The 22,463-nt window shown below is 38.7% G+C and overlaps 1 protein-coding gene across 4 annotated transcripts in view; it reads right to left on the bottom strand.

Moving 5' to 3' along the window:
- The window catches only part of AHCTF1 (AT-hook containing transcription factor 1), a 77,245-nt gene that overhangs the window by 11,990 nt on the left and 42,792 nt on the right, over positions 1–22,463 (bottom strand). For all 4 annotated transcript variants that reach the window (XM_038542784.1, XM_038542782.1, XM_038542781.1 and 1 more), the window contains 16 exons: positions 21,443–21,536; positions 19,720–19,843; positions 19,501–19,557; positions 18,630–18,776; positions 17,957–18,144; positions 13,060–13,204; positions 12,854–12,985; positions 12,006–12,156; positions 11,409–11,559; positions 11,002–11,094; positions 8,041–8,218; positions 6,291–6,494; positions 5,025–5,439; positions 3,568–3,691; positions 1,168–1,253; positions 67–275 (listed from right to left, as the gene is read on the bottom strand). In XM_038542784.1, the coding sequence (XP_038398712.1) occupies positions 67–275; positions 1,168–1,253; positions 3,568–3,691; positions 5,025–5,439; positions 6,291–6,494; positions 8,041–8,218; positions 11,002–11,094; positions 11,409–11,559; positions 12,006–12,156; positions 12,854–12,985; positions 13,060–13,204; positions 17,957–18,144; positions 18,630–18,776; positions 19,501–19,557; positions 19,720–19,843; positions 21,443–21,536 (2,498 nt within the window). The remainder of the gene's footprint in view (positions 1–66; positions 276–1,167; positions 1,254–3,567; positions 3,692–5,024; positions 5,440–6,290; positions 6,495–8,040; positions 8,219–11,001; positions 11,095–11,408; positions 11,560–12,005; positions 12,157–12,853; positions 12,986–13,059; positions 13,205–17,956; positions 18,145–18,629; positions 18,777–19,500; positions 19,558–19,719; positions 19,844–21,442; positions 21,537–22,463) is intronic.

Consider the following 22,463-nt stretch of genomic DNA (forward strand, 5'->3'; position numbering starts at 1 on the left):
GTTTAAACTATGGCTTGAACCCCACTAAACCAAAGCTAACCACTAAATAAAAAATTAATTTTTTACATGAATTTCTTGAGGATCAGGAGAATCATCAGGAACGGGAGGCTGTGCTTCTGGAAAGTCGACACTTGGTTTCAGGACATCGGGTCCTACTTTGTGATCTTCTTGTAAGTTCAAGATTCCTTCCTGGTCAGGCTTATGTTCTGAGATAACAGGACTTGCAGAGACAGCAAGCCCAGAGTCTCCACTGTCATCGGGCCCATGGGCCACAGCTACAACAAAAACAAAAAGACATACACACTATCTGGGAAGCAACAGAAAGGCAAAGGTGTATTGTACTTGAGAATATTTCCTTCAACTGTCCTTAATGCCCAATAGTCTCTCACTTCTCAAAGGGGAAAGGCCTGTGAGGGTTTGGTATTAACAGTTTAAACAATATGTATTTGCTTTTCTACAAACACTAAGATAAATTTAATGTTTAAAAATGACAACATTGGGGTTTGTTGCTTGCTTTTTTTTTTCAACTCAGGTGTAATTCCTGCCCTTAATGTGAAAATTCCGTTTCAGGACAACTGCTCTGAGGAGCCCAGATGTCCGCTTCCTGTTTTGTTGGCCTGGAAATCGTGTTTCTAGGGGGATGAGTGACAACCAGCTCTTCCTGCTGAGCAGGATGGAATGACAAGAGGAACCTGCCTCTGGACTTTATCTTGCTGTGAAAGGGACAAGATCTCTCTCCTTTGGCAGAAAGCATCCAAATGGCCACAAATATACTCTACCACTTAAAAAAACGAGAGGGCAACAGCTCATTAAAACAAAACCCTTTTTTACCTTCCTCTTTGCCAAAGTTTTCTGTCATTAGCACTCATAATTTTATGTCATTTGAAGGAAACCCAACACATTTTGGGGTGGAGGAAGGGAGGGGAATCTAACGTCATTAAAATAAAAAACCCTTTAGTGTTTAAGAAACTAAAAGGGGTTTTGTTTGCTTGTTTGTTTTAAAGTAAGCTCCATGCCCAGGGTGAAGCCCAACACAGGGTGGGAGCTTAACAACCCTGAGATCATGACCTGAGTGGAAATCAAGAGTCAGGCGGGCTCAACTGACTGAGAAGCATCCCTAAAATGGAATAATTCTAAAGTCAAAGTAACATACACATTGATTGTTACCTGCTCTAAATGCAGAGGTGCAGGTCTCAACAGATATTAGTCCTTCGTCTAAGACTGGCACCTGGGATTTCAGGGTAAGGATTTTCCTTTAGAAACAGAAATATATGCGTTAGCGTGTAAGAAGGTCTCAGCTGCTCCTCCCTCCTCTAACCCTGCTCTTTCTGCTATGTGTCATTTTGGTAATGAAACGTGAGGTTCAGAGAACTTAATATCACCCATGTTCATTTTGAATAACACTATAAAATTTATAAGTCAATATACCAAGTAATGGTACATTTGGTATTCCCATTTTCTAATATTTTACTTTGTTGGCAACAGTGGCATGGCCTTACACTACAAATAAAATTATTTTAATCTTTTTTTTTTTTTTAAGATTTATTTATTCACAGAGATGCAGAGAGAGGGCCAGAGACACAGGCAGTGGGAGAAGCAGGCTCCATGCAGGGAGCCTGATGTGGGAGTCTATCCCGGGTCCCCAGGATCACACCGCGAGCCAAAGGCGGCGCTAAACCGATGAGCCACCCGGGCTGCCCATAAAATTATTTTAAAATGCTGGTCGACATAAATTACACTTATGCCAGTTTTTAACTAGCTGTAAGTACATTCTTTTTTTTTTTTTTTTTTTTTTTTTTTTTAAAGACTTTACTTATTTATTCATGAGAGACACACAGAGAGAGAGACAGGCAGAGGGAGAAGCAGGCCTCATGCAGGGAGCCCGAAGTGGGATTTGACCTCAGGTCTCCAGGATCAGGCCCTAGGCTGAAGGTGGCGCTAAATCGCTGAGCCACCGGGGCTGCCCTGTATACATTTATTTTATATGTTTTATTTATTTATTTATTTATTTATTTATTTATTTATTTATTTATTTATTTATTTATTTATTTATTTATTTATTTATTTATTTATTTATTTATATTTTTTAAGATTTTATCTCAGAGAGAGCATGAGCAGGGGTGTGGGGACAGGTAGAGGGAGCAGATTCCCTCTACCTGAGCAAGGAGCCCAATGCAGGGCTGGATCCCAAGACCCTGAGATCATGACCTGAGCTGAAAGCAGACCTTTAACTGACTGAGCCGCCCCAAGCACCCTTATAGTGTATTATTAAGACTTATCTCTGTGTCACAATGTTAGGATAACTAAGAACCAACAACTAATAAATTTATATTTAAAAAGGACATAGGCTTGTCACGATGGTGACTATTCGCCCAGATAACTGGTGACCACAAAGTTTGTCAGGTGATTCCTCCTGCTTTGTAATTGTTGAAATTCTCTGTCAAACTCATTGCAATAAATAGTATTTTCATTAAAATTCAAGAAACATTAGAATTAAATAATAAAACAATCCAGATAATCCTTTTATATTGTTTCTTCCCATGTTTTCTATAGAGGCCTGGCAAAAATTCCAGCTAATTAGGGTTTCTCTCATCTCCTAAGTGAAGGACACGATCGAGTTCAACGTACGAGGGGTGACTATTACGATACTGATATTCATGGGTGGTGCGTGAACTCCCTTAGTTCTTACAAAGCAATGAACTCTTTACGGTATCTTAAATGACCATGTTTTATGTAAATCAATCTTAGTAAATCACTCTTACTACTTCGTGATAAGCAAAGCTGCAACTTTTCTCTATCCTCTAGAACAGAGCTGCTCTAAGTCATGACATGCAAGGTGTCCAGCCTTACAATGACAGGGGGAGGTTTTGCCAGATGGCCAATCAATCACTTCATTGATTAGTTCAGCTGACTTTTCAGGAAAGGAAGTTGTGTGCTGGTTTATATTCCAATACAAGCTGCTTGTCTTGTTGCAGGCCATAAACTGTTTGGGACCTGGCATTAGGTTGTTAGACCACACTGAGCAGCACTGACCTATGTGATCTAGAGTAATTCCTGCATGCATAAACATTAAATAAAACTAACCAGGAACGTAACAGTTCAAGCAGTCATTAAAACCAAAAAACTGCTGGAGTCTTATATTTACCAAATGTAGGGAACAAAATGCCTCTGAGCCATGTCCCTTGTCCTCCGTATCTTGGTTCTGCAGGAAACCCATCCCACCAACCTGAAACCATGGAAACCAGGGCATGGAGGAATGCATGGCTGTAAGTGAAACTTCTGATCTTCAACAAAAACACAATCACCAAAGAATATAAAAGGAGAGCTGCCTCCATTCACCATGACTTTGTATATTCAGGAAATGTCTAATATCATTCTAAGACTTTAACGACAACTACTACATAACACACACTTGTACAAATGAACGTCCTGCATAACAGGAACCATTACCAAAGTGGGAATGCCCAAGGTCGAAATAAAAGCTACTCTATGCACAGACTGTGAAGCTATCAGTTCACCACTTCATCACACTGTTATTAACAGTTGGAGCTTTCCCTACTAACTTACCGTTCATGAGCTGGCGGTACACAGAGGGAAGCTTCCACTCCTGGAATGCGGTGTAAGTGATTTAAGTCTGAAAGTACCTCCTCTGCAACCAAGAGGTTCTTTGTCTCTGCATCGTCTACGGTGCCTACAAATCATGCATGAAGAATATTTACGATAACTTATGCCTAATGTTTAGCAAGCACTCAGGATCTTTCTCGGGTGATTACTTATTAACAAGCTTGCTGGATCTGCTTTTTTGTACTTTTAGGTTTTCTCCCTTGGCCTCAGAATGCCAACAGATTCTTCTAATAGTCTGAACCCAGTCTAAGAACCCCCTAACCTACCACTTCTTTCACTTGTGGCTTAACCTGCGTCATACATGGATTGGCTCAGTCCTTAATAATCAAAGTGGTAGAATTATTACTCCCATTTTACAGATGAGGAAACAGAAGCATAAAGTTACTGCTTATCCCAGGCCTAGTAATAGCTGTGATTCAAATCTGGCCTTTTTCACCCAATAGTCTGTGCTATATAATCCCCCCCCCCCCACGAAACGTTAAAACATTAATATTCTATTTGAGACTGCCTAATCTTTTTAGGAATAACTAATGAAGATACTGTCATAAACATCCTCATCTGTTTCATGATTTAAATATTTTAGCGGAACAGAGCATGTCCAGACTGATGTATACTTGGAGACAGATGCCATTCACGAGGACAGTCCTAGGCTCTTAGACCAATTAATAATGCTTGTGTTTATTACATTAGAGACATCATAGCCCCAAAGAAACTAGTATGACACAGATTTTTATCAAAGTATTTACCTTTACAGATTTAAAGTTAGGAATGACCTTTACGTATGTTTGTTAAAACTGTGTGGGGGCACAAGACAGAAAAAAACAGACTAAATTCTGATCCAATTCTAAGCCACATCTCTCCCCTCTCTCTGGTGTTTCCTTGGCCTCTTCCATGCCTCCTGTAGAAGCACTTTCCTAACTACACTCCAAGTGCTTGTTCATTTATATATAGTCCACCAGGCTCTAAATGACAGGCGGGCAGGTGCCATGTCTGCTGTATGCACTGTCTGATCCTCAACATGGACCACACACATGCGGGAGCCCACCTGTTCCACAGACAGAAGGAAACATAAAGACTCTTTAAGTCTGTGGGCCTCTAGATACTTGTTCTGATTGCCCGGTGATTATTTTGGAGCTAGGGATGGTACTGCTGGACCTGGTTTCTGAGCAGCTTTCGAGAAAGCTGAGGCTTCTGGACAAGTTAGAAACTGTAGGAACAACCTAGGCTATAGAGAGTTAGTATTATTACTTCTCAGAGCTCTAAGAGGGCCTTAGGCATGTGCATTGTGTCTAGAACCTAGGACACTGTAATCACGTCATTCTTGGATCCTGATGCTTTTTTTCAGTGGAAAGAATTCTAGAACACATCTTATGAATGAAGTCCAGGAAAGGAGTTCTTACCTGCCTGTTTCTCCAGGTCTGGAGAAGCCCCTTCTGACTCAAACACATCTTTATCACTGTCCTTCTTTGTTGGTTCAGCTACATTAATGATTAGCTCCACAGAAGAGCTCACTGGCTTGGAGGCCACGAAAATACCTTCCAGGTCTCCTGGTGATGGTGCATCCTGATACTCCAAGGTGGTCTGGTCTGACTTGGTTGAAGCTCCGCTACTTTCTCTGCTCATATCCAGTTTCTCCAAAATCTGAGAAGGAGTGTCCTGTGACCTCACTTCTGCTTCCTGATGGTCCTTTTCAGGACTATTCAGGGAAAAGTCTGTTGTCTTGGCTTTGCTCTTCAGCCATTCACTTTTTGCTGGAACTCCACATTTCTGGAGAGGTGTAGTAACAGAGAGTCTCGTTTTGCTGTCATCCGCACCCTAGTCAAGTAAAAGGTTTTGAAAAAAATTCACCAGGAGAAATCAGCTAAGTCTAAGCTCTCCATCTGATCATTCCCACCTGTCCTATGTTTGGTATTTCTCTAGACAGTCACTCAAAACTCACTTATTCTAAATCCATTCTCTCCAGATACATGGCTGAAAGTTAATGGTTGTTACTGTGTCCTTGATTGGGAATAGAACAGGATTTCCAAAAGACTAAAAACAGAATAGGCAAGATGACCCACTCCCACCACATGGATTCCTAATAACCCACAATAGAGCTTTGATGAAATACCATCTCAATAGACACCCAATAAGGAACTTTAGTAAGAAAGCCGCTACAACATAAGGTAAAGAACATGGACTAAGGAATTACAAGGTCTTGACCAAATAGCCATTTGATTATAGGCAATTTACTTGGTGCTTCTGGGTCCTCTTTTAAAGGTTCACTTGTAAATGATGGGTTTGGCTCAGCCAGTCAATGCCATGAGATTCTTTCTGAACTAATAATATTTTCCGATTTTTATTTTTGTGTTGTGCGTTCCCACCCCCCCATTTCATGCCTATCAATGAAATTATATAAAAAAATCTATAGTCATCTTATTTGAATTGATTTATCTGGGGCTCCTGGGTGGTTCAGTCAGTGAAGCATCAGCCTTCGGCTAAGGTCATGATCTCAGAGTCCTGGGATCAAGCTCCATGTCAGGCTCCCTGCTCAGTGGGGAGTCTGGTTCTTCTCCTTCTGCCCCTCTTCCTGCTCATCCTCCTCTCAAAAAAAGATTTATTTATCTTACCTTTTACTTGTAAAAACTAATACAGTCTTCATTTGTTTCAACTATTATCAAACTTACTCCAGCAGTCTGTTTGGAGGCCATGTCTTCTTCCATGAATGAAATTCTAGTTTCCTTAAGCCGTAATGGAGGGGTGACAGACCTTCCAGGTGACAGAGAGGGAGATGGTAAAGGCGGTGTTCGGAGACCAGACCTTAAGATGGACTGAGGAGTGAACTCGGCAAATCCAGAGGAAGTAACCGACATGGCCAAAGTCTTAGCTCTCTGCAACAAATAATGAAGGCCACCACCAGTGTTTGTAAACACCGCTTACGTGAGGATAGATGGAGTAAACTGAGTCACAAGGCTACCTGTATACTCATCTCCAATAAACATACCAACATAAAGTTTCATTACCAATTACTGGAAAGAAAATACAAAATTCTACTCAGACATTTCTATACCTAAGGTTACAAAACCTAAAACTATGTCCATTCTAAAGGTCTTGCTTAAAAAAAAAATAAATAAAGGTCTTGCTTATTCTCAGTTTAAGTTCAACTTAAGAGGAAAAAGAGAGTACAGAGAGAAATTATTGAGTGGATGCCTATAAAACTTAAGTCAGGTGAAGAGATAGGACAGTGCGTATAGAAAAGAATTGAGCTTAATTAGAGCAAGTTAATACAAAATGATGAGCCTGACTTTAAGAATGTCATAAAAAATATCATCTCATCACAGGAATCCAACAATAACTGATTACTTATGAGAATCCTGAGGATTTATCAATTAATAAAAATAATCAGCATAGACACTGTTCAGCAGCAACCATTCCTTCACTTCACTTCTCCCCTAAAGCAGATGGCTGTAACCCACTAGATACATTTCAATATTATACTCATGTTTTTTCTAGATTGTTTCTGGTGGCAGGCACAAAATTACTCCTTGATTTAGAGAATATAAAATGTGATTTTTTTAAAAGGATGAAAACAGGAATCACAGCCCTGGAGAGTAAATATCAGGTATTTTAATAAGCTCCTCAACCTTCTTTTAGTAATTATTTTAGGACTGACATTTGTTGAACTATCTTTTAATCACTTTGAAAAGTAAGAATCCCCTGGCTTCAGTCTCCACACTGACTATCCAGAAACAATGGAAAGAAATGAAGGTGGAGTGCTTCCAGAACTCCATCCAGAACACTGGATAAGTTGCCAGCACACAACAGATTGAAACCATTCTGACAACAGGATGGGGAAAAGGTGCCCACTCCCTGCCACCACAAGTCTAGTTTTGTGGTTTCCCATTTAATAGTTTATCAGAGATGGTGAAGGAAAAGGAATTTAAGACAGATAAACTGCTAGGAAGAAGGAGTAACAGTGCAGTTTCATCAAAGGAGAGAATAAATAAAAAGAAATCTGAGAACTAAAAGCATCTGACATAAGAAGGAAGAAACAGCAGCATGGGAGAAGAAATTGGTGGTGGTGGTGGTGCGTGTGTGATGGTGGTGGAGCAACTCAAGAACGTGAATGCTTTTTTCAGAGGTTTTAATTTAAGGTTTCAACCAGTAATAACCAGAGATCTGGGTTACTCTCAGAACACAAGATAATTGTTAACCTTGAGTACAACCTCAGGTTAGCACTACAGGTAAACTTAGTAATAAAGTCCTACTTAAGAAGATGTAAAAATACAATCAATATTTTGGAAAGGTAACACCTCCAAAGAAGGCCTAAAGCTGTCAACTCCCCAGAGACATTAGTTAGAGCTAGCTTATTTTGCCTTGCTGCTTGACTTTTCAATCCCCTAGCTTCACTATGAATGCAAGGTATGAAATACTCACCTTCACTACAAAAGGAGTTTCAAGTACACGTAATTCTAGCGTACTGGAGGGACTGTGAGGTGATCCTTTGAACAATGAACTGGATGCTAGGTATAAAGGAGATCTTTTGGGCGTTTGCTGAATAAATCCCAAACGCTGACAAGGCTGGTGCACAGGATGAACGACCAAATCCAGTGGTCTGTAATCACAGGACAAAGAGAGATCTGGGTAACTAATTTACTGAGGCATGGTAAAAAAAAAAAAAACAAAAAACTCATTATGCCATGTAATTTGACTTCTATATCCGCTGGTAAATATGGTAACCACATGAAATTGTAAATTCAGTCAAGGATATTAATGAAAATTAGGAATTCTAGGCAACAACAAATGCTGTAGTCCTCCACCTTCCCTTCTACCAATATTCACTGATAAAGTCATTTGCTATAGCTCATTTTTACGAACATGTAAAAATTCCTTTTATCTACATGTGAAGTACATAATGAATGTGGTTTGCTTTACCTTTATGGTTTCTATTGAAATAGAAGACTGAACTCCAACACACAGAAGTTTTTGAAACTAATGAGGTCAATGACAAAATGGAGCCTACACATTCTGAATGGTTTTCTGTAATGTCCTAGATGTAGTTTATACAAATGATGAAACTAATCTCATTGATAAATTATATTAAGCATGCATAGTCCCAATAGTTTAAAAACTTAACAGATAAGGAATTTAAATTCAAAGGTGAAATTTTCAGGTTATAATTTTTGATGGATCATTTGCATAGGTCACTCCTTTCCCAATTTCCTAATAAATAGTCTATTTTATGGTTACATTCTCTATAATAAAAACAATATATTTTTACTTCCTCAAAATGACTCTCTGGCCCAGGTGAGAATACCAGAAAGGTACAGCCTGTTCTGGTCCCCACTGCTGTGCCTTTCTTGTCCTTTTGTCCTCTACATTCAAATAAGATTTCACACCTGGGATAGCAGATGAACGCAGATCACAGATGTGTGCTTTAAGACCCAACCTGTTCCCAGTGGGAAATATTTACAGAAACCATTTCCTTAATCCTTAACTGCTTGTTATTCTATACTAGGCACAGCTTTGAGACTTCCACCAAATCAAAAATATCCAATTGGGGGCAGCCCTGGTGGCTTAGCGCTTTAGGGCCTTCAGCCCAAGGCGTGATCCTGGAGACCCGGGATCGAGTCCCATGTCAGGTTCCCTGCATGGAGCCTGCTTCTCCCTCTGCCTGTGTCTCTGCCTCTCTCTCTGTCTCTCTCATGAATAAATAAAATCTTAAAAAAAAAAAACCCAATCGGGCCATTAGACATTTCTCTCTATTGTTGGTTCTAATTCTTTTCCTTCTCTATCTCATTTGTATTTATAAACCATCTGCTCACTTTTATACTGAATTAGCCCATGTAGGTATTTTGTTAAGTGCCTTGCACTGTGCTAATATTTATCTCCAAAGTGTTCATTTATAACGATTGCTTTTCAAAAGCAGGGCCCGTCCAGCAAAGGTACCTACTGAGTTAAAACAAAATCCTTCTACTAATGAGACTTAATATATTTAAATTACACTAAAACAATTATCATTGCATGCATGCATTAGGTTTTAGGATTTCCACAAATCTTTGAGCATGACACACATTAGTAATCCATTTCAGATCATACATGTACACAAAACATAAATTGCACAAAACAGCATGTAGCCTTACTATGTGCAGTGCCCACTGATATCACCTCTGCTAAAGATTCTAGTCACAATCCATTAAGTTTATTTATTACCCACTAATGCAAAGCGGAATTAGGGAATGGAATGATTTCTATAAAAATAAATATTCACACCTCAATTGACTTTCTTCAATCTGAGCTCACCATAGCTTTGGAGGATTCTCAAAATACTTTTCTTTAGGTCCTTAGGCCATTAGTCATGCTTCTGAAAACTTTTATTATTACTCCCTTCCTGAATTCCCGATCTATCAAAGCACAAAGGGACTGAGAAAAAGGGACTTGTCGGGGGGAAAAAAAATGGAACTATTAACTAGGAAAACAGAATGACAGTAATAATGACTTTCATTTGAAATAATCTTCCTGGTAATTAAAGGAAAACAATCTCAACCTAATTAAATCTAACCACTCCCCTCCCCCAAAGAGAAAACCCCGTTTTAAGCTTTGAAAAAAATACGCTCACTCTAAGCAACTTTGGTGCCAACCATTTGTAAATTATTAATCTATTCTGAGTACCTTAGTCCATTCTATTATAAATTCAGATCATTTTATTCCCAAAATAATAATGTGATTTTGTTCCTGATAAAATGTCAACAATCAAATTTACAACAATCAGGAGCCTGATGTTAAAGACAAAGAATCAAACACTAAGACATTGTTTTCTCGGCTACTGAGGACACCAACATCTTTTGCAACTATCCAATATTCTTAAAACAAAACATAATCACAATTGCATCCTGGATGCAAAACTTCGACTTGACTATGTTTCTATTATCACAGTTTAAGGTGTCCAAGTATTACTGCATCTGAAGCCATGGAACACATGTCAGTGGACCCTGTTGTACAGGAGAGTTTAAATGAATTGACCAAGATTAGTTATGAATTATAAAAATAACCTTCATTCAGGGATCAATCAACAAGGAAGTGATATTAAAGAACTTAAGTTAACAATTTACTTTTTGCTCATGATTTTTAATGAAAAAAAGTTTCCTTCTTTTCTCTAAGCCAAAATTCTAAGTAGGCTAGGAGCTGGTGTGAAATTTCCTAAAATTACTGTACTACTTTACAAATTATTTTTTAAAAAATCAAAAGCAGTAGAAACTCATTCAAAAAAATTTTCTTTCACAAAAATTTAAAATACTATAAAATTTTAAAAATAATTAAAAATGACAGTGTAATCATTTTCTAGCATTGTGATTTCTAGCATTGTGACTTTAAAATGATTTAACTAATAAGTCTTACCTAGAAATTTTTTGTGATGCTTTTAAAATTGGTGTTCCAACAAATGCCTCAGGCACTTGTGGATGGGGGAGAGGAGATGGTTCTCTTCTAGGACTGCAAAGAAAATAAAAATGGAACTTCTGAGTATATACTACAGAGAGTATTAAAATATGCTTTAAGAAGGTGGGATCAGGTAGGAGGAGGGCTTTCACTTTTTACTTTGTATATTTCTGCTTATTTACAAATAATAAACACAATTGCTTTTAAATTAAAAACAAAATGTTCTTACAATAAAAACAGGCAACATAGGAGTTTTTCCTTTTTTACAAAGACTAATAAACTCTAAGGCTGGACGGCTGATGACTGCTTCTGATATCAAGGAAAGATGAACAAGCGGCAAGACCATAACAGGAGTGAGGAAAACATACCTCTTGTAGGCTGAGCTGCCACCTTTAGGTCCAGTGCATGCCCAAATCTCTCCAATTTTAGATAACACATTACTGATGAAAGCAGATCTTGTTAACACAGTCCCTGTTGCAGCTTGCTTTGTAATAGTGGATAATGGTTGGGGTCTAGAAACTGTAAAACAAAGACTGCAGGGTTCAATTTCTTCTCTAACACCAGGATTTTACTAGGAGTATGAAAGAGTGACTTGGGACGCAGGACTCACAAGATCAGCAACAGTTACAGGTTATACTTAGTTCAGCAACATTTCTATGCAAAAATTAACAACCTGGGTTTTTAGGAGTGTTGAAATTATTGTCCATATTCTCTAAAAATTGGATGGAAGTGTCCAAGCGAAATAAAACGAGGGTTTTTATTCTATACTATGCTGAAAATCAACTATAAGAACTTTCAAGAAAACTTTGTATCTGGAAGGAGAAGGAGTAGAGTGGCCAATATAAAAGCACCACTGGAATGAAAGCAAAAATGAGCTAAATACAAGGTAACAATGGTTTCAGAAGGTAACCACTCAATGTCCTTTCTCACCTAGTACTTCATGAGAGTCTTCTATTAGATCTTACCTTCTCGAAGAACTGGTGATGTGGACAGATGGTAAGGCTTAGCTTGTTCAATGGCTAATCTTCGCTGGATTTTAGGAAGGACTTTCCCATATTGCTCGACTATAGCATTTCGAACCTCCGATCTTTCCCGCAAACGAGGATCACGATCATTCTATTGAATGACATAATCAGTAAAAATTTAATCTTCAAAAGCGCCATGTTTATGTATTTACCATCTAAAACATAGTTCTGAAAACCTAAGAATGTTTTCCTCCTCTCTGTATCCATTCTTTCAAACCAAGAACCTCTTACACGCATCTGAGTGCACTATCAGTCCTCACCCATCCGTAAGGCCCTCCCCACCACTCCACCCCCAAGCCTCGAATCTTCACCACATAAAAACAGAGGTTATCATTTATCAAGCATTTACATATGTCAGGCAACAGGTCAGCTCAGACACACCTCTGCACATCCCCACAAACAGAGACTGTCACTTTACAGATGAGGAATCAAGGCTCAGAGAATGTGTTCCAAGCACAGAGTGCAAAAAAGAATCCGTCTGACCCTCGAAGGCCATGCTCTTCATACTATGTAACCTTCACTGCTCCTCCACCTCTTCCTCTCATCCCCCCTGAGTGATTAGTCTGGCAAGACTGTGGGCAGTTATCTAAAGTAGAAATGGCATGTGTAAGAGGATTAGGTAAATAATAATGCCCTCTTTCCCACGTGCTAGAGAAGGTAAGAGGAGGATTCTCCAAGCTCAAGGATATAGAGAAGCCAGTGGTCACCAAACGACAAACTCTAACACAACAAAGTTAACCACTTTTCCTTTCCTCTTGTCCCCCACAACAAAACAAGTTTCACTATACCGAAAAATTTGTCTTCAGAGTTTGGTTCAGCCTCAGAGCAGAGACATAATTGGCACGCTGCAGATAGTGAACCAGAAGGAATTCGTGATTCCGAACATTGGTGCTGGACTGCAAAAATCTCACCAAGCAGTCCTAGGAAGAAATAAAAGCACTTGTAAGCTACCAACTTCTGCATTTCTGATGAGGTGATACCGAGGAGTCATTACCTGCTCGAGGTCTGTGAAAGGCAGCTTCAGCAAGTCCTCCATTAGGCCCGTTTCCTGGCAGACTTTATACGTGTGTGTCAGGAGCGCCTCTACATTCACACTGGTGGAGTGCTGTCGCAAGAAAGTCCAGGCCTCAACCATGTACCTGAAACCAGCGTTTAGCACAGGTTAGTGTTAGAAAAGCTGTTTGAAGTGTTCAAAACAGGTGATCCACCTACAGAATCTCAGCGACACCTCATTTTTGTAACGCAAAGTATTCTCTGAGCTGATAGTAAACGCTAATCATTGTGTGGTGAAGTTTGCTGATCTCAACGAGAAGACTTCATGTGATGCTGTTCTTTATCCTTTAAGTGTGAAACAGGAAAGCAAAGTAAGTACCCAGGAATTAGAAGACACAACCTAATATGGTCTGGATGGAAGACAAAGAGTGTGGTGCGACAGAGAAAAGCCGGCTCTTATGGAAACAGAACCCAGCCTGAGAGCAGAGGGACAGGAAGCTGGCAAAGACTTACAGACGCAACAGTGTGTTTATGGGACGGTGACAGGCATAGCTCAGTAAAAGAATATTGTGACTGATCTGTAACCAAGATCTGATCAAAGAACATGGGTTAAATTCAGTAGTTTTACAAACTACGTGGGCAGCAAGACATCAAACAAAGCAGTGCTTCTCATGACACTGTTAAGTATTAAAAAAAATTAAACAATAAACAAAGCCTGTAGATGTTTACGTACTTATTTAGTTAGGTAACAAAAGATCTTGAAAGAGATAAACTAAAATTGTCAGAACTTTTGGAGACACTAGATAACTTTCAGGGCTGAAGTGGGTGCTAGAATAAAAACAAGAAGTACACAGGAGTATCAGGGCAGGAGTTGTCTTTAAAAAAAAAAAAATTTAGGGATGCCTGGGAGGCTCAGGGGTTTAGCGCCTGCCTTCGGCCCAGGGCGTGATCCTGGAGTCCCAGGATCAAGTCCTGCATCAGGTTCCCAGCATGGAGCCTGCTTCTCCCTCTGCCTATGTCTCTGCCTCTCTCATGAATAAATAAGTAAAATCTTAAAAAAAAAAAAAAAATCATTTACCTAATTCAAAGTCAACAGGTAATTTTTATTTCAATGGATATCTTCATAAAAAAGCTTTAGCTATAGTTATGAAAGTCACAAATACCAACACAAAGACTTCTTAATAAATAACACGTAAAAGAAACACAGAATATGTAAACATAGTCATACCAATTAATATTCAGCATGAAAGCGCATGGAAGGAAATTCTGGCAGCATCTTCCCAGATTTCTTGTGGATACAAAGCTCCTCAGGGAAGAAAAGGGCTCCCTCTGCTGACAGGCCAGGGCCAGCTGTTAATTCTATTATTTTGGGACTAGAATGTTTTTACATATTCTGCAGGACTTAGAAAAGGTCAATAATCCAGATAAGTAACACATTTACTGGTATTGCCTAAAAATCTAAAACTGCCTTGTACTTCTCTCTTTTTTTGCCTTGTACTTCTCCGTGCACCAGGACAAGCAGGAGAGTATGGTTGTTATAAACCTGAGTATCTTAGGCAGGGTGGGTAATTTTTTTCCTATATAAAAATATGAGAGTATTAAAATGAGCATAACAGTTTGTAGATAAAAAAATATGTAAGAAGGATAAATGAACCTATCACCATCAGTTTTTTAAAACCCAGCATAGATGAAGTAGATATGGCACAATCTTGCTATTTGTTGAATCTGATTTAGGACAGGTGTATACCACCTTTACCATACTATACTATTCTATTTTTGTATACACTGAAATCTTTTAGAAATGCTTGTACCAAAATCAATTTCAGATCAATCAATACCTAAATGGTAAGACAAAAACCGTAAAAGTGGTAGTAGATACCATGAGAGAACTAGAAAATAATGACACTGAAGTGAAAAAAAAAAACACAAAAGCCAAATGAAAATACTGGTAACTCTGACTTCATAATTTTCAGCATAACAAAATCCATCATAAAACAAAGTAAAAAAGACAAATGACAAACAAGAGGAAAAAGAAAAATCTCAGGATTAATATACCTAATACATAAAGAGCTCTAACAAGTTAGGAAGAATAATCCCAACAACACACACAAAAAAACAATGGGCAAATCACAAGCAGGAAATAGCATCTTTATGAAAGGGCGTGTTCTCTTATAATTATGGTGAAACGAAACCTATTACTATTACTACTTTCACCCGTCAGATGAATAAGTATCAACTGAAGGGCACAGCCAAGGGGTGATAGGGTTAAAGTTGCCTGACCCTCACAAGGGCAGCATGCCATTAGCTACCCAAAATGACAAATGCAAATATCCTTTCACCCAGTAATTCCACTTCTAGGATTTTGCATCTTACAAACTAAATCTGCACCTGTGCAAAATGTGTGGTTTCCTAAGGCAGTGGTTAAACTGGCAAAGGCTGGAAAACACCTAAAATGTTCACTCAAGGTAGCGGGTTAAATAAATACTGTACATCACAAGGAACTACCATGTGACAGTCAAGAATAAGGAAGCTCTTTTTGTGCTATTATGAAATAAAGCCCAAATTAAATAGATGAAAAATGTATACTGCAGAAAGACATAGAGTGTGCTGTTTGGACTTTAAAAGTCTATGTGTGTGGGGGTGCGGGGGGGGGGGGGGTGCTAAAAGGTAAATGCTGCCCAAAACAAGCCTGGAGCTGCTTCTATCACTGATGTGCTGTGATCACTACTACGGACTTTTGGGGAAGAGAAAGCTCCCTAACAGCTTGTCATCGTGAAGGGTAAATTCTTCAGAATCGCTGAGAAGATGAAGGCTACTCCACTGCCAACACTGACATAAATTTTAAAAATAAGAAAGCCCCCAAATTCCTACTACTCTCCTGCTTCCTATAGTTAAAAAAAAACCACGATTGTGGGAAAAAATAAAATTATTTCAACTGATAAAAGGCTAGAAAGTCATTTCATTAAGGAACGCACGGCGGTTGTTCTTGGTAATACACCAGAAAAGACAGATTGACACACACTCCTACGTAAACATAAACACACTACCAACGCATAACTTTCATACACTCGAGGCAACAAGACAAATTCCTTGACTCGCTTCACTGCAGCAGTCTGGAGCAGCACCTGTAGCATCTCTTGAGATATGCCTGTACGGAATCAGAACCCATGCAATCTCAACAAATGCTATTTTAGGTGGTTCTATGGTTTTACTTCTGCAACTCCTCTACGGGACACTTTATGGTGCTATTTTTCTTAAGACTAGATAACTGAGCCTTTACTTAGAAATAAGGTTTAGAAATTACACATGTTCCCATTATCATAAACATTAACATGCAATGTTTGCTGTGGCTAAAAGGGAATGAGGATCTAGCAAATCAGAGAAACGTTGTGAATGAATCAAAGGACAACAGGATCACAGAGGAAAACCAAGCAACCTTTCAAATATGTTTTCCTGAGGTTCCAACATGTTTTTTTGAGGTAAACATTAGTGATCAAGTACCACCTCTTTCAAGTCAGTAGAGCAAGCAGCTTATATGCAACTGAAAATAACTTACATGCTGCCTGACTACCCAGTACTGGGACTCTAACCCCATTTGTTAAACCTTTATCACCGGCTAGCTTCTTTAAATTTCTTTTTGCTCTTCTGTTCATTCCAGATTTATTCAGCTAGCCAAAGACATATGGCTAATCCAAGTTATTTCATTTCAACAAGTACTTCCTACTTCATTACTTTTGAGGACACTGGCTGTTTCTACCTATCTAGCCAACTCATTATTACGTTACAGAACTCTTCTATCTGAAATTTTTAGAGGTTCAACCCTCTCCTCTCAGAAATACATTCTGTTTAACCCAAGAGAATAAAGAAAACTTATTTCCAGAGTGCTGAAACTGACTGGTGTGTTTGGTTCATAAACGACAATCTCAGATGAGTAAAGTAACCAATTTCTAAAAATATAAAAATGACTAGCAGAACTTACCAAAAAAAAAAAAAAAACAACAACAAAAAACAAACAAACAAAAAACTGAGTTGTATAAACAGTTCCAATCTTACTAAGAAGTATTAACTCCAAGTAATTTCCCCAACTAATCTGGTTAACAAGAAAACTCAATAATCAGAATGCTGTATTTACATTAAAAAAAAAAAAAGACTATTTATATGACAGAGAGACAGAGCGAGAGACAGCGAGTGCGCATAAGTAGGGGAAAGGGCAGAGGGAGAAGGAGACTCCCCACTGCACAGGGAGCCCCAAAGTGGACTCGATCCCAGGACCCGATATCATGACCTGAGCTAAAGGCAGATGCTTCACTGACTGAACCACCCAGCACCCCAGATTGCTGTATTTCCAATCATGCCATTTAATTTGTCACATATGACAAATAAAATAACTGTAGTAACATATAATATATACTGCTGTAATATAAATGGCAAACATATCATACTGATTAGAGAACATTAAAATATGGCAAAGGGAAGAAAAGAAGCAATGCAAAGATAGGATGTGCTCAAATCCAGTTCAATTTAAGATACAAAATCTGATTTTACAACTCAATAGGACTTCATCCTTCTTCTATATCTCTTGCTTCTCTTCAGCACACTTAACCCTGAACCACCCACATGGGACTATCCAACACTGCCAATTAGCAACAGATATAATTCCAAATCTCAGTTTGGTTTCCCCTTTTACTCAAGGGTACTCTTTCTTCATCCTATTCTAGGATAAAAGGTTTTCTGTATTTTTGTTAATGCTGAAAGATAAAGAATCCTAAGAATATTATACAATGCAACCAAAGCAAGATATTATATATTGCTACCATTTCATCAATTCCACTTTGTTAAACATATGTGATCAAGAATTTGACAGTATTTTCAAAATATGTACTTACTTATGTACTTACTTATTAGAAAGCAAAACGGTGAGATGAAGGGTAACATCATCACCACTGGACACTGTAGGCTTCATTGTCTGAATATATCTGAGTGCTTGTCTGTGCTCACCCTGACTCATGAAGGCTTGAATAATTTTTGAATGTTGCCATGACACAGGTTTCACGGTAGCTGGGTGAAACAGAAGATCCAAGCCGCTCTGCAAAAATGACACAAAAAGTGATAAATGCAGATATATAACCTGTAAGGATCTACTTTACTTTAACCCACAATATGTTTTATTTTAAATAAAAGCCTTATCAAAAGCCCTGTTCTTTTGAGGCCTCATTAAGCTATTATGTAAAAATCCTTCTGCCTTCAACTTCATATATCAATGCCAAGTCCTGTGTTCTACAGCAATTGTGTCTCTAACAGAGCAATCACTGTATTTGCACTATTAGTAATTTTTTATTATTTATTTCCTTCTTTAGGCAATATAGGACCTGGGATTCTGAACTGTTCCATCTCTGTATACTCGCTGCCTATAATCATGCTTGGTAAAGGTACTGGCTGAGCTGAGTCCACTGTAAATTATTGCAGAAGCAGACTGTATCATATCTGGAATGTCACATTTAATCCACAGCTATGTACTCCTTCTGAAATGCTAATGTTTTATGAAAGTTTACTCTAAGTGAGCAGACTTACCCCATAGTCATTATGATCTATCAGCCAAAACCCTTGAATAAGTTTCACCTGGCCCCAAGGAATGGCAAAGGCAGTGGGAAATGATTCAATGCAAGAATCTGTTTTGTTTGGAAAGGAATACATAATATCAAGCAACAAATAAATGGTCTTTCAAAAAGAGAATTAAGGACAATAACAAGAAGAAAACATCCTATGTATCTATTTAAATGAGGCAGGAACAGACTACAGCAGCAAGAGGCTGGAAGAGACCACTTTTAGGATTCAACAACAGATATCCAAGTATAGCAGTGTTATTAAACCAGCCAATCCTACAACCACTTCACTCATTCTCAACAGTAAGTACCACCGCAAAGGACATGAACTAAAGTCCACTTTCTTCATTCCTCAAGTCAGTAACTTACTAGCAAACTAAAGAGAGAGCTACAGACAAAACTCCAGGTACACAGAACCCAGCAGCTTAAGCAAACACATAATGTATTGTCTTATAAATTATGAATGACAGATATGACACATTTTTACATTAAGAAACAGACACCAGTACAAAAATACCGCAAAGACCACTGGGCTCAGACTCAATGAGAAAGGGAACATTAAGCTAACTTATCGTGTATTTGCAGGGAACACGTAAGTTAACCTCATTAAGAAAGATCATTTGGCCAGCAATGTTTCAGAGCCACTGTTGGTAACTTTGGTGCACAGTTTCAGGTCTGCCATAGACCATCTAAACCCAACCAACAGACCCTGGGTTAATATTCCTTTAAAAAAATTGCAAATGTGAAACTAAGATTAGACTAGATGTGCAAGGTTCCTACTATTCTCAAATTTTGATTTGGGTAATACATGAATCATTTGACAGTGTTTTAAAGGATACAACAGCATGTTTGCTTGTTTCAGTAACGTCGTCCAGTAGATATATGTCAAGCAGTGCCTATACAAGGGATAAAAAATTCAGTGTGTTTTATATATTAATTCACTAACACTGTTTTTCCCCGGCCTAGTGCCAGGTGTGAAAAATGTAGCTAAGCACATCCCCCGCGGCCCCTGGGCAGCCCTGTGGTCCTCACGTGGGCCCGTGTTGTGGAGAACGTACATGCAGACTAGAGGGAGGGTACTTTCCCGTGCCGCCTTCATCCCGCTTCCACAACCTCTCTACACCATCTCCTAACTGAGAGACCATTTCGTCAATCATCAAGCAATCCGGGTTCCACTTCCCTCTGCAAAAAGGGCAACATTTAGGATTATTCAATATTTGTGTCAATTCCTACTATCAGAACGATAAGCAGTAAACCCTCAGCGATCCCCACAATCAAAAGAAGAGAATTGAGAACAGGAACCCATTTAGTATCACATGAAGTCCAGTCACTAAGAATCAGATGAACCCTGCTAAAGCCTCAGGCTTGGTCATCAATAAACCCATGAGCAAAGGTCAGGTCCCGGGGACAGCATGATCCTGCTGCCAGATGCCCAAGACTATGCTAAGTTTTACCATCCACAGCAAACTGCACAAGAGCATGGCAGCTGGTTGAGCATAAACATGCTGCAGTTCAAAGTCAAAGGGCTATGATTTCCATTTTACTACTTGAGAATCTTCTGAGCCTAGTGATTCCTTCAAAAAATTTATCACTGAGTGCCCACAAGGTGGTCGGCAGATACTGTCCCTGCCTCCTCATCTAATAACAACCAGGGTGGCAGCAGTTCCTACTTCCTATGCTTCCTGGGCAAGTCAAGCACTGCATCCACTACTTAATCTTTCTTTATACTGACTGTGCAACTTATGTGACAAGCAGGATTAGAAAGCATAGCAAACCCATTCAGAGACACACACTCAGGAACTAACAGATCTAGAATTTTAAAATATGCCTAATAGGGGCACCTGCCTAGATGGCTCAGTCAGTTAAGGGTCCAACTCTTGATTTTGGCTCAGGTCATGATCTCAGGGTTGTGAGATCAAGCCCCCTGTCAGGCTCCATGTTCAGCTGGGGGTTTGCTTGAGAGTCTCTCTTCTTCCCTCTGCCCTCCCCCCAACTTGCATACATTTTCCCTTTCAAATAAAGAAAATCTGTAAAAATAATGTCTCATAAATTTCTCAAATCGGTGCTCTGTCTCCAAGATTATTTCTTCTAAAGCACCAAACTTGCCACACACCAAATTATACCTAGCACAGCCTTTTAAGTACTGATTTCTGGGTGATTCTGACAACACTCCTGGTTTCCGCATTCGTGAACCACTGCTCTCAACATTGCAGGCTATTCTACAAGTATCACTCCCACTTGAGGAAGAAGGCTATCTAATTCCAGAGACAGAACCCTGCTCTTTCTTCTATTACTTCTGCTTCTTTATTCCAAAGGAACCAATGAGGCTGATACTCATATACTTTAAAAAAGAGAAACAAAATAAGTCAAAGAAAACAGTGGCTGAAGCACTGAAATGCAACTGTTAACATAAAGAATGTAAAATGCCTAACTGGTGGTATGCTTCATGGTTTTTGATGTACTGGAGCTATTAGTTCTTTTCAGAGTAAGAATCCTCGGAAAAATACTTGCTTAAGTGATAGAATCTCCTCTAATCAATTGTGGTAACTACTTTAATTAGGAAATACTGAGTAGCCATACTCAAGTTATCAAATAAAGGTATAACCATTAGGTCAAAGCAAAGAGGCAAACATTACAATTAAAATAATGCTGGTAACAAATTCTGTCACTTAAGAATTCCACACATTTTTTCTTTCTGTAGCATGATGAATTCTGTTCTGATAAAGCAATCACTTCTTACAAAAGCAACTTCTATAGGTTTTAGAAAGTTCTGGAAGGTACCTTGCTAGACGCTCACACTTCTGTCGACGACTGGTGTAGTAGTTCTGAATTACAGGGTAGTTGTAGTACAACCTGGACAACTGCACAGCATCATCTAGATTTTTTTTAAGAGTTGGGAAAAAAGTCAGTAATATTTCTAAAATATCCCAACAATATCTAAAGTTACCCACATTAATATTTTACTATAATTGCACGATGTTTAGTCTGCAGGCTTCCCAAATTTAAGTAATATACGGCCCTTTATTAACAGATACATAAATGAAAAAGGTCTCTCATGACGGTCCATAAAAAAACAAGGATGCTGGCTTAAAATTCTGGAGAATCTATTGCAGAAATGATTCCACTCCCCTAATCCTTAATCATTCCCTTAATTTCAAATGATAATCTAAAAGCAAGCAGTATTTACTATTTAAGTAAAAACCAAAGAAAATAATGAAAGAATAAGATCAACAGGGACAGAAGCACTTCTAAATAGAATCTAACATGTGCCCTGGAAATGTAAGAAGTTAGAGGCTTGAGAAGTCTAAACAGGGGTGCCTGGGGGGCTAAGTGGGTGAAGCATCTGTCTTTGGCCCATTCATGATCTCAGGGTCCTAGAATTGAGCCTCACATCTGGCTCCCTGCTCAGGGGAGAGACTGCTTCTCCTTCTCCCTCTGCCTCTGGCCGTCCCCACCCCTTCCCTGCTCATGCTAATAAGTAAAATCATAAAAAAAAAAAAAAAAAAAAAAAATGTGTTCTAAACAAACACAGCAAAAGTCAAATTCTCTGATTCTTGGTATTGGCATGAATTATTAGATGAAAAGAGAACAGATGAAATTATATTGCTTGATGGCAAATCATCTTGATCAATAAGCATATTAAGAGAACACTTAAGGAGAAAAAGATCAGAGTATAAAACCCACAGTTGAATGGATCTAAATTATAGCTGATGATATCACTGAGCCCTTTTTTAGAAGCTACGTTTTGTCAAATATTCTTTCATGTCATTTGGCACAATAAACATGTATGGAAAGCCTGTTT

Source organism: Canis lupus, chromosome 7, assembly GCF_011100685.1.
Source record: "Canis lupus familiaris isolate Mischka breed German Shepherd chromosome 7, alternate assembly UU_Cfam_GSD_1.0, whole genome shotgun sequence".
NCBI classification, from domain to species: Eukaryota; Metazoa; Chordata; class Mammalia; order Carnivora; family Canidae; genus Canis; species Canis lupus.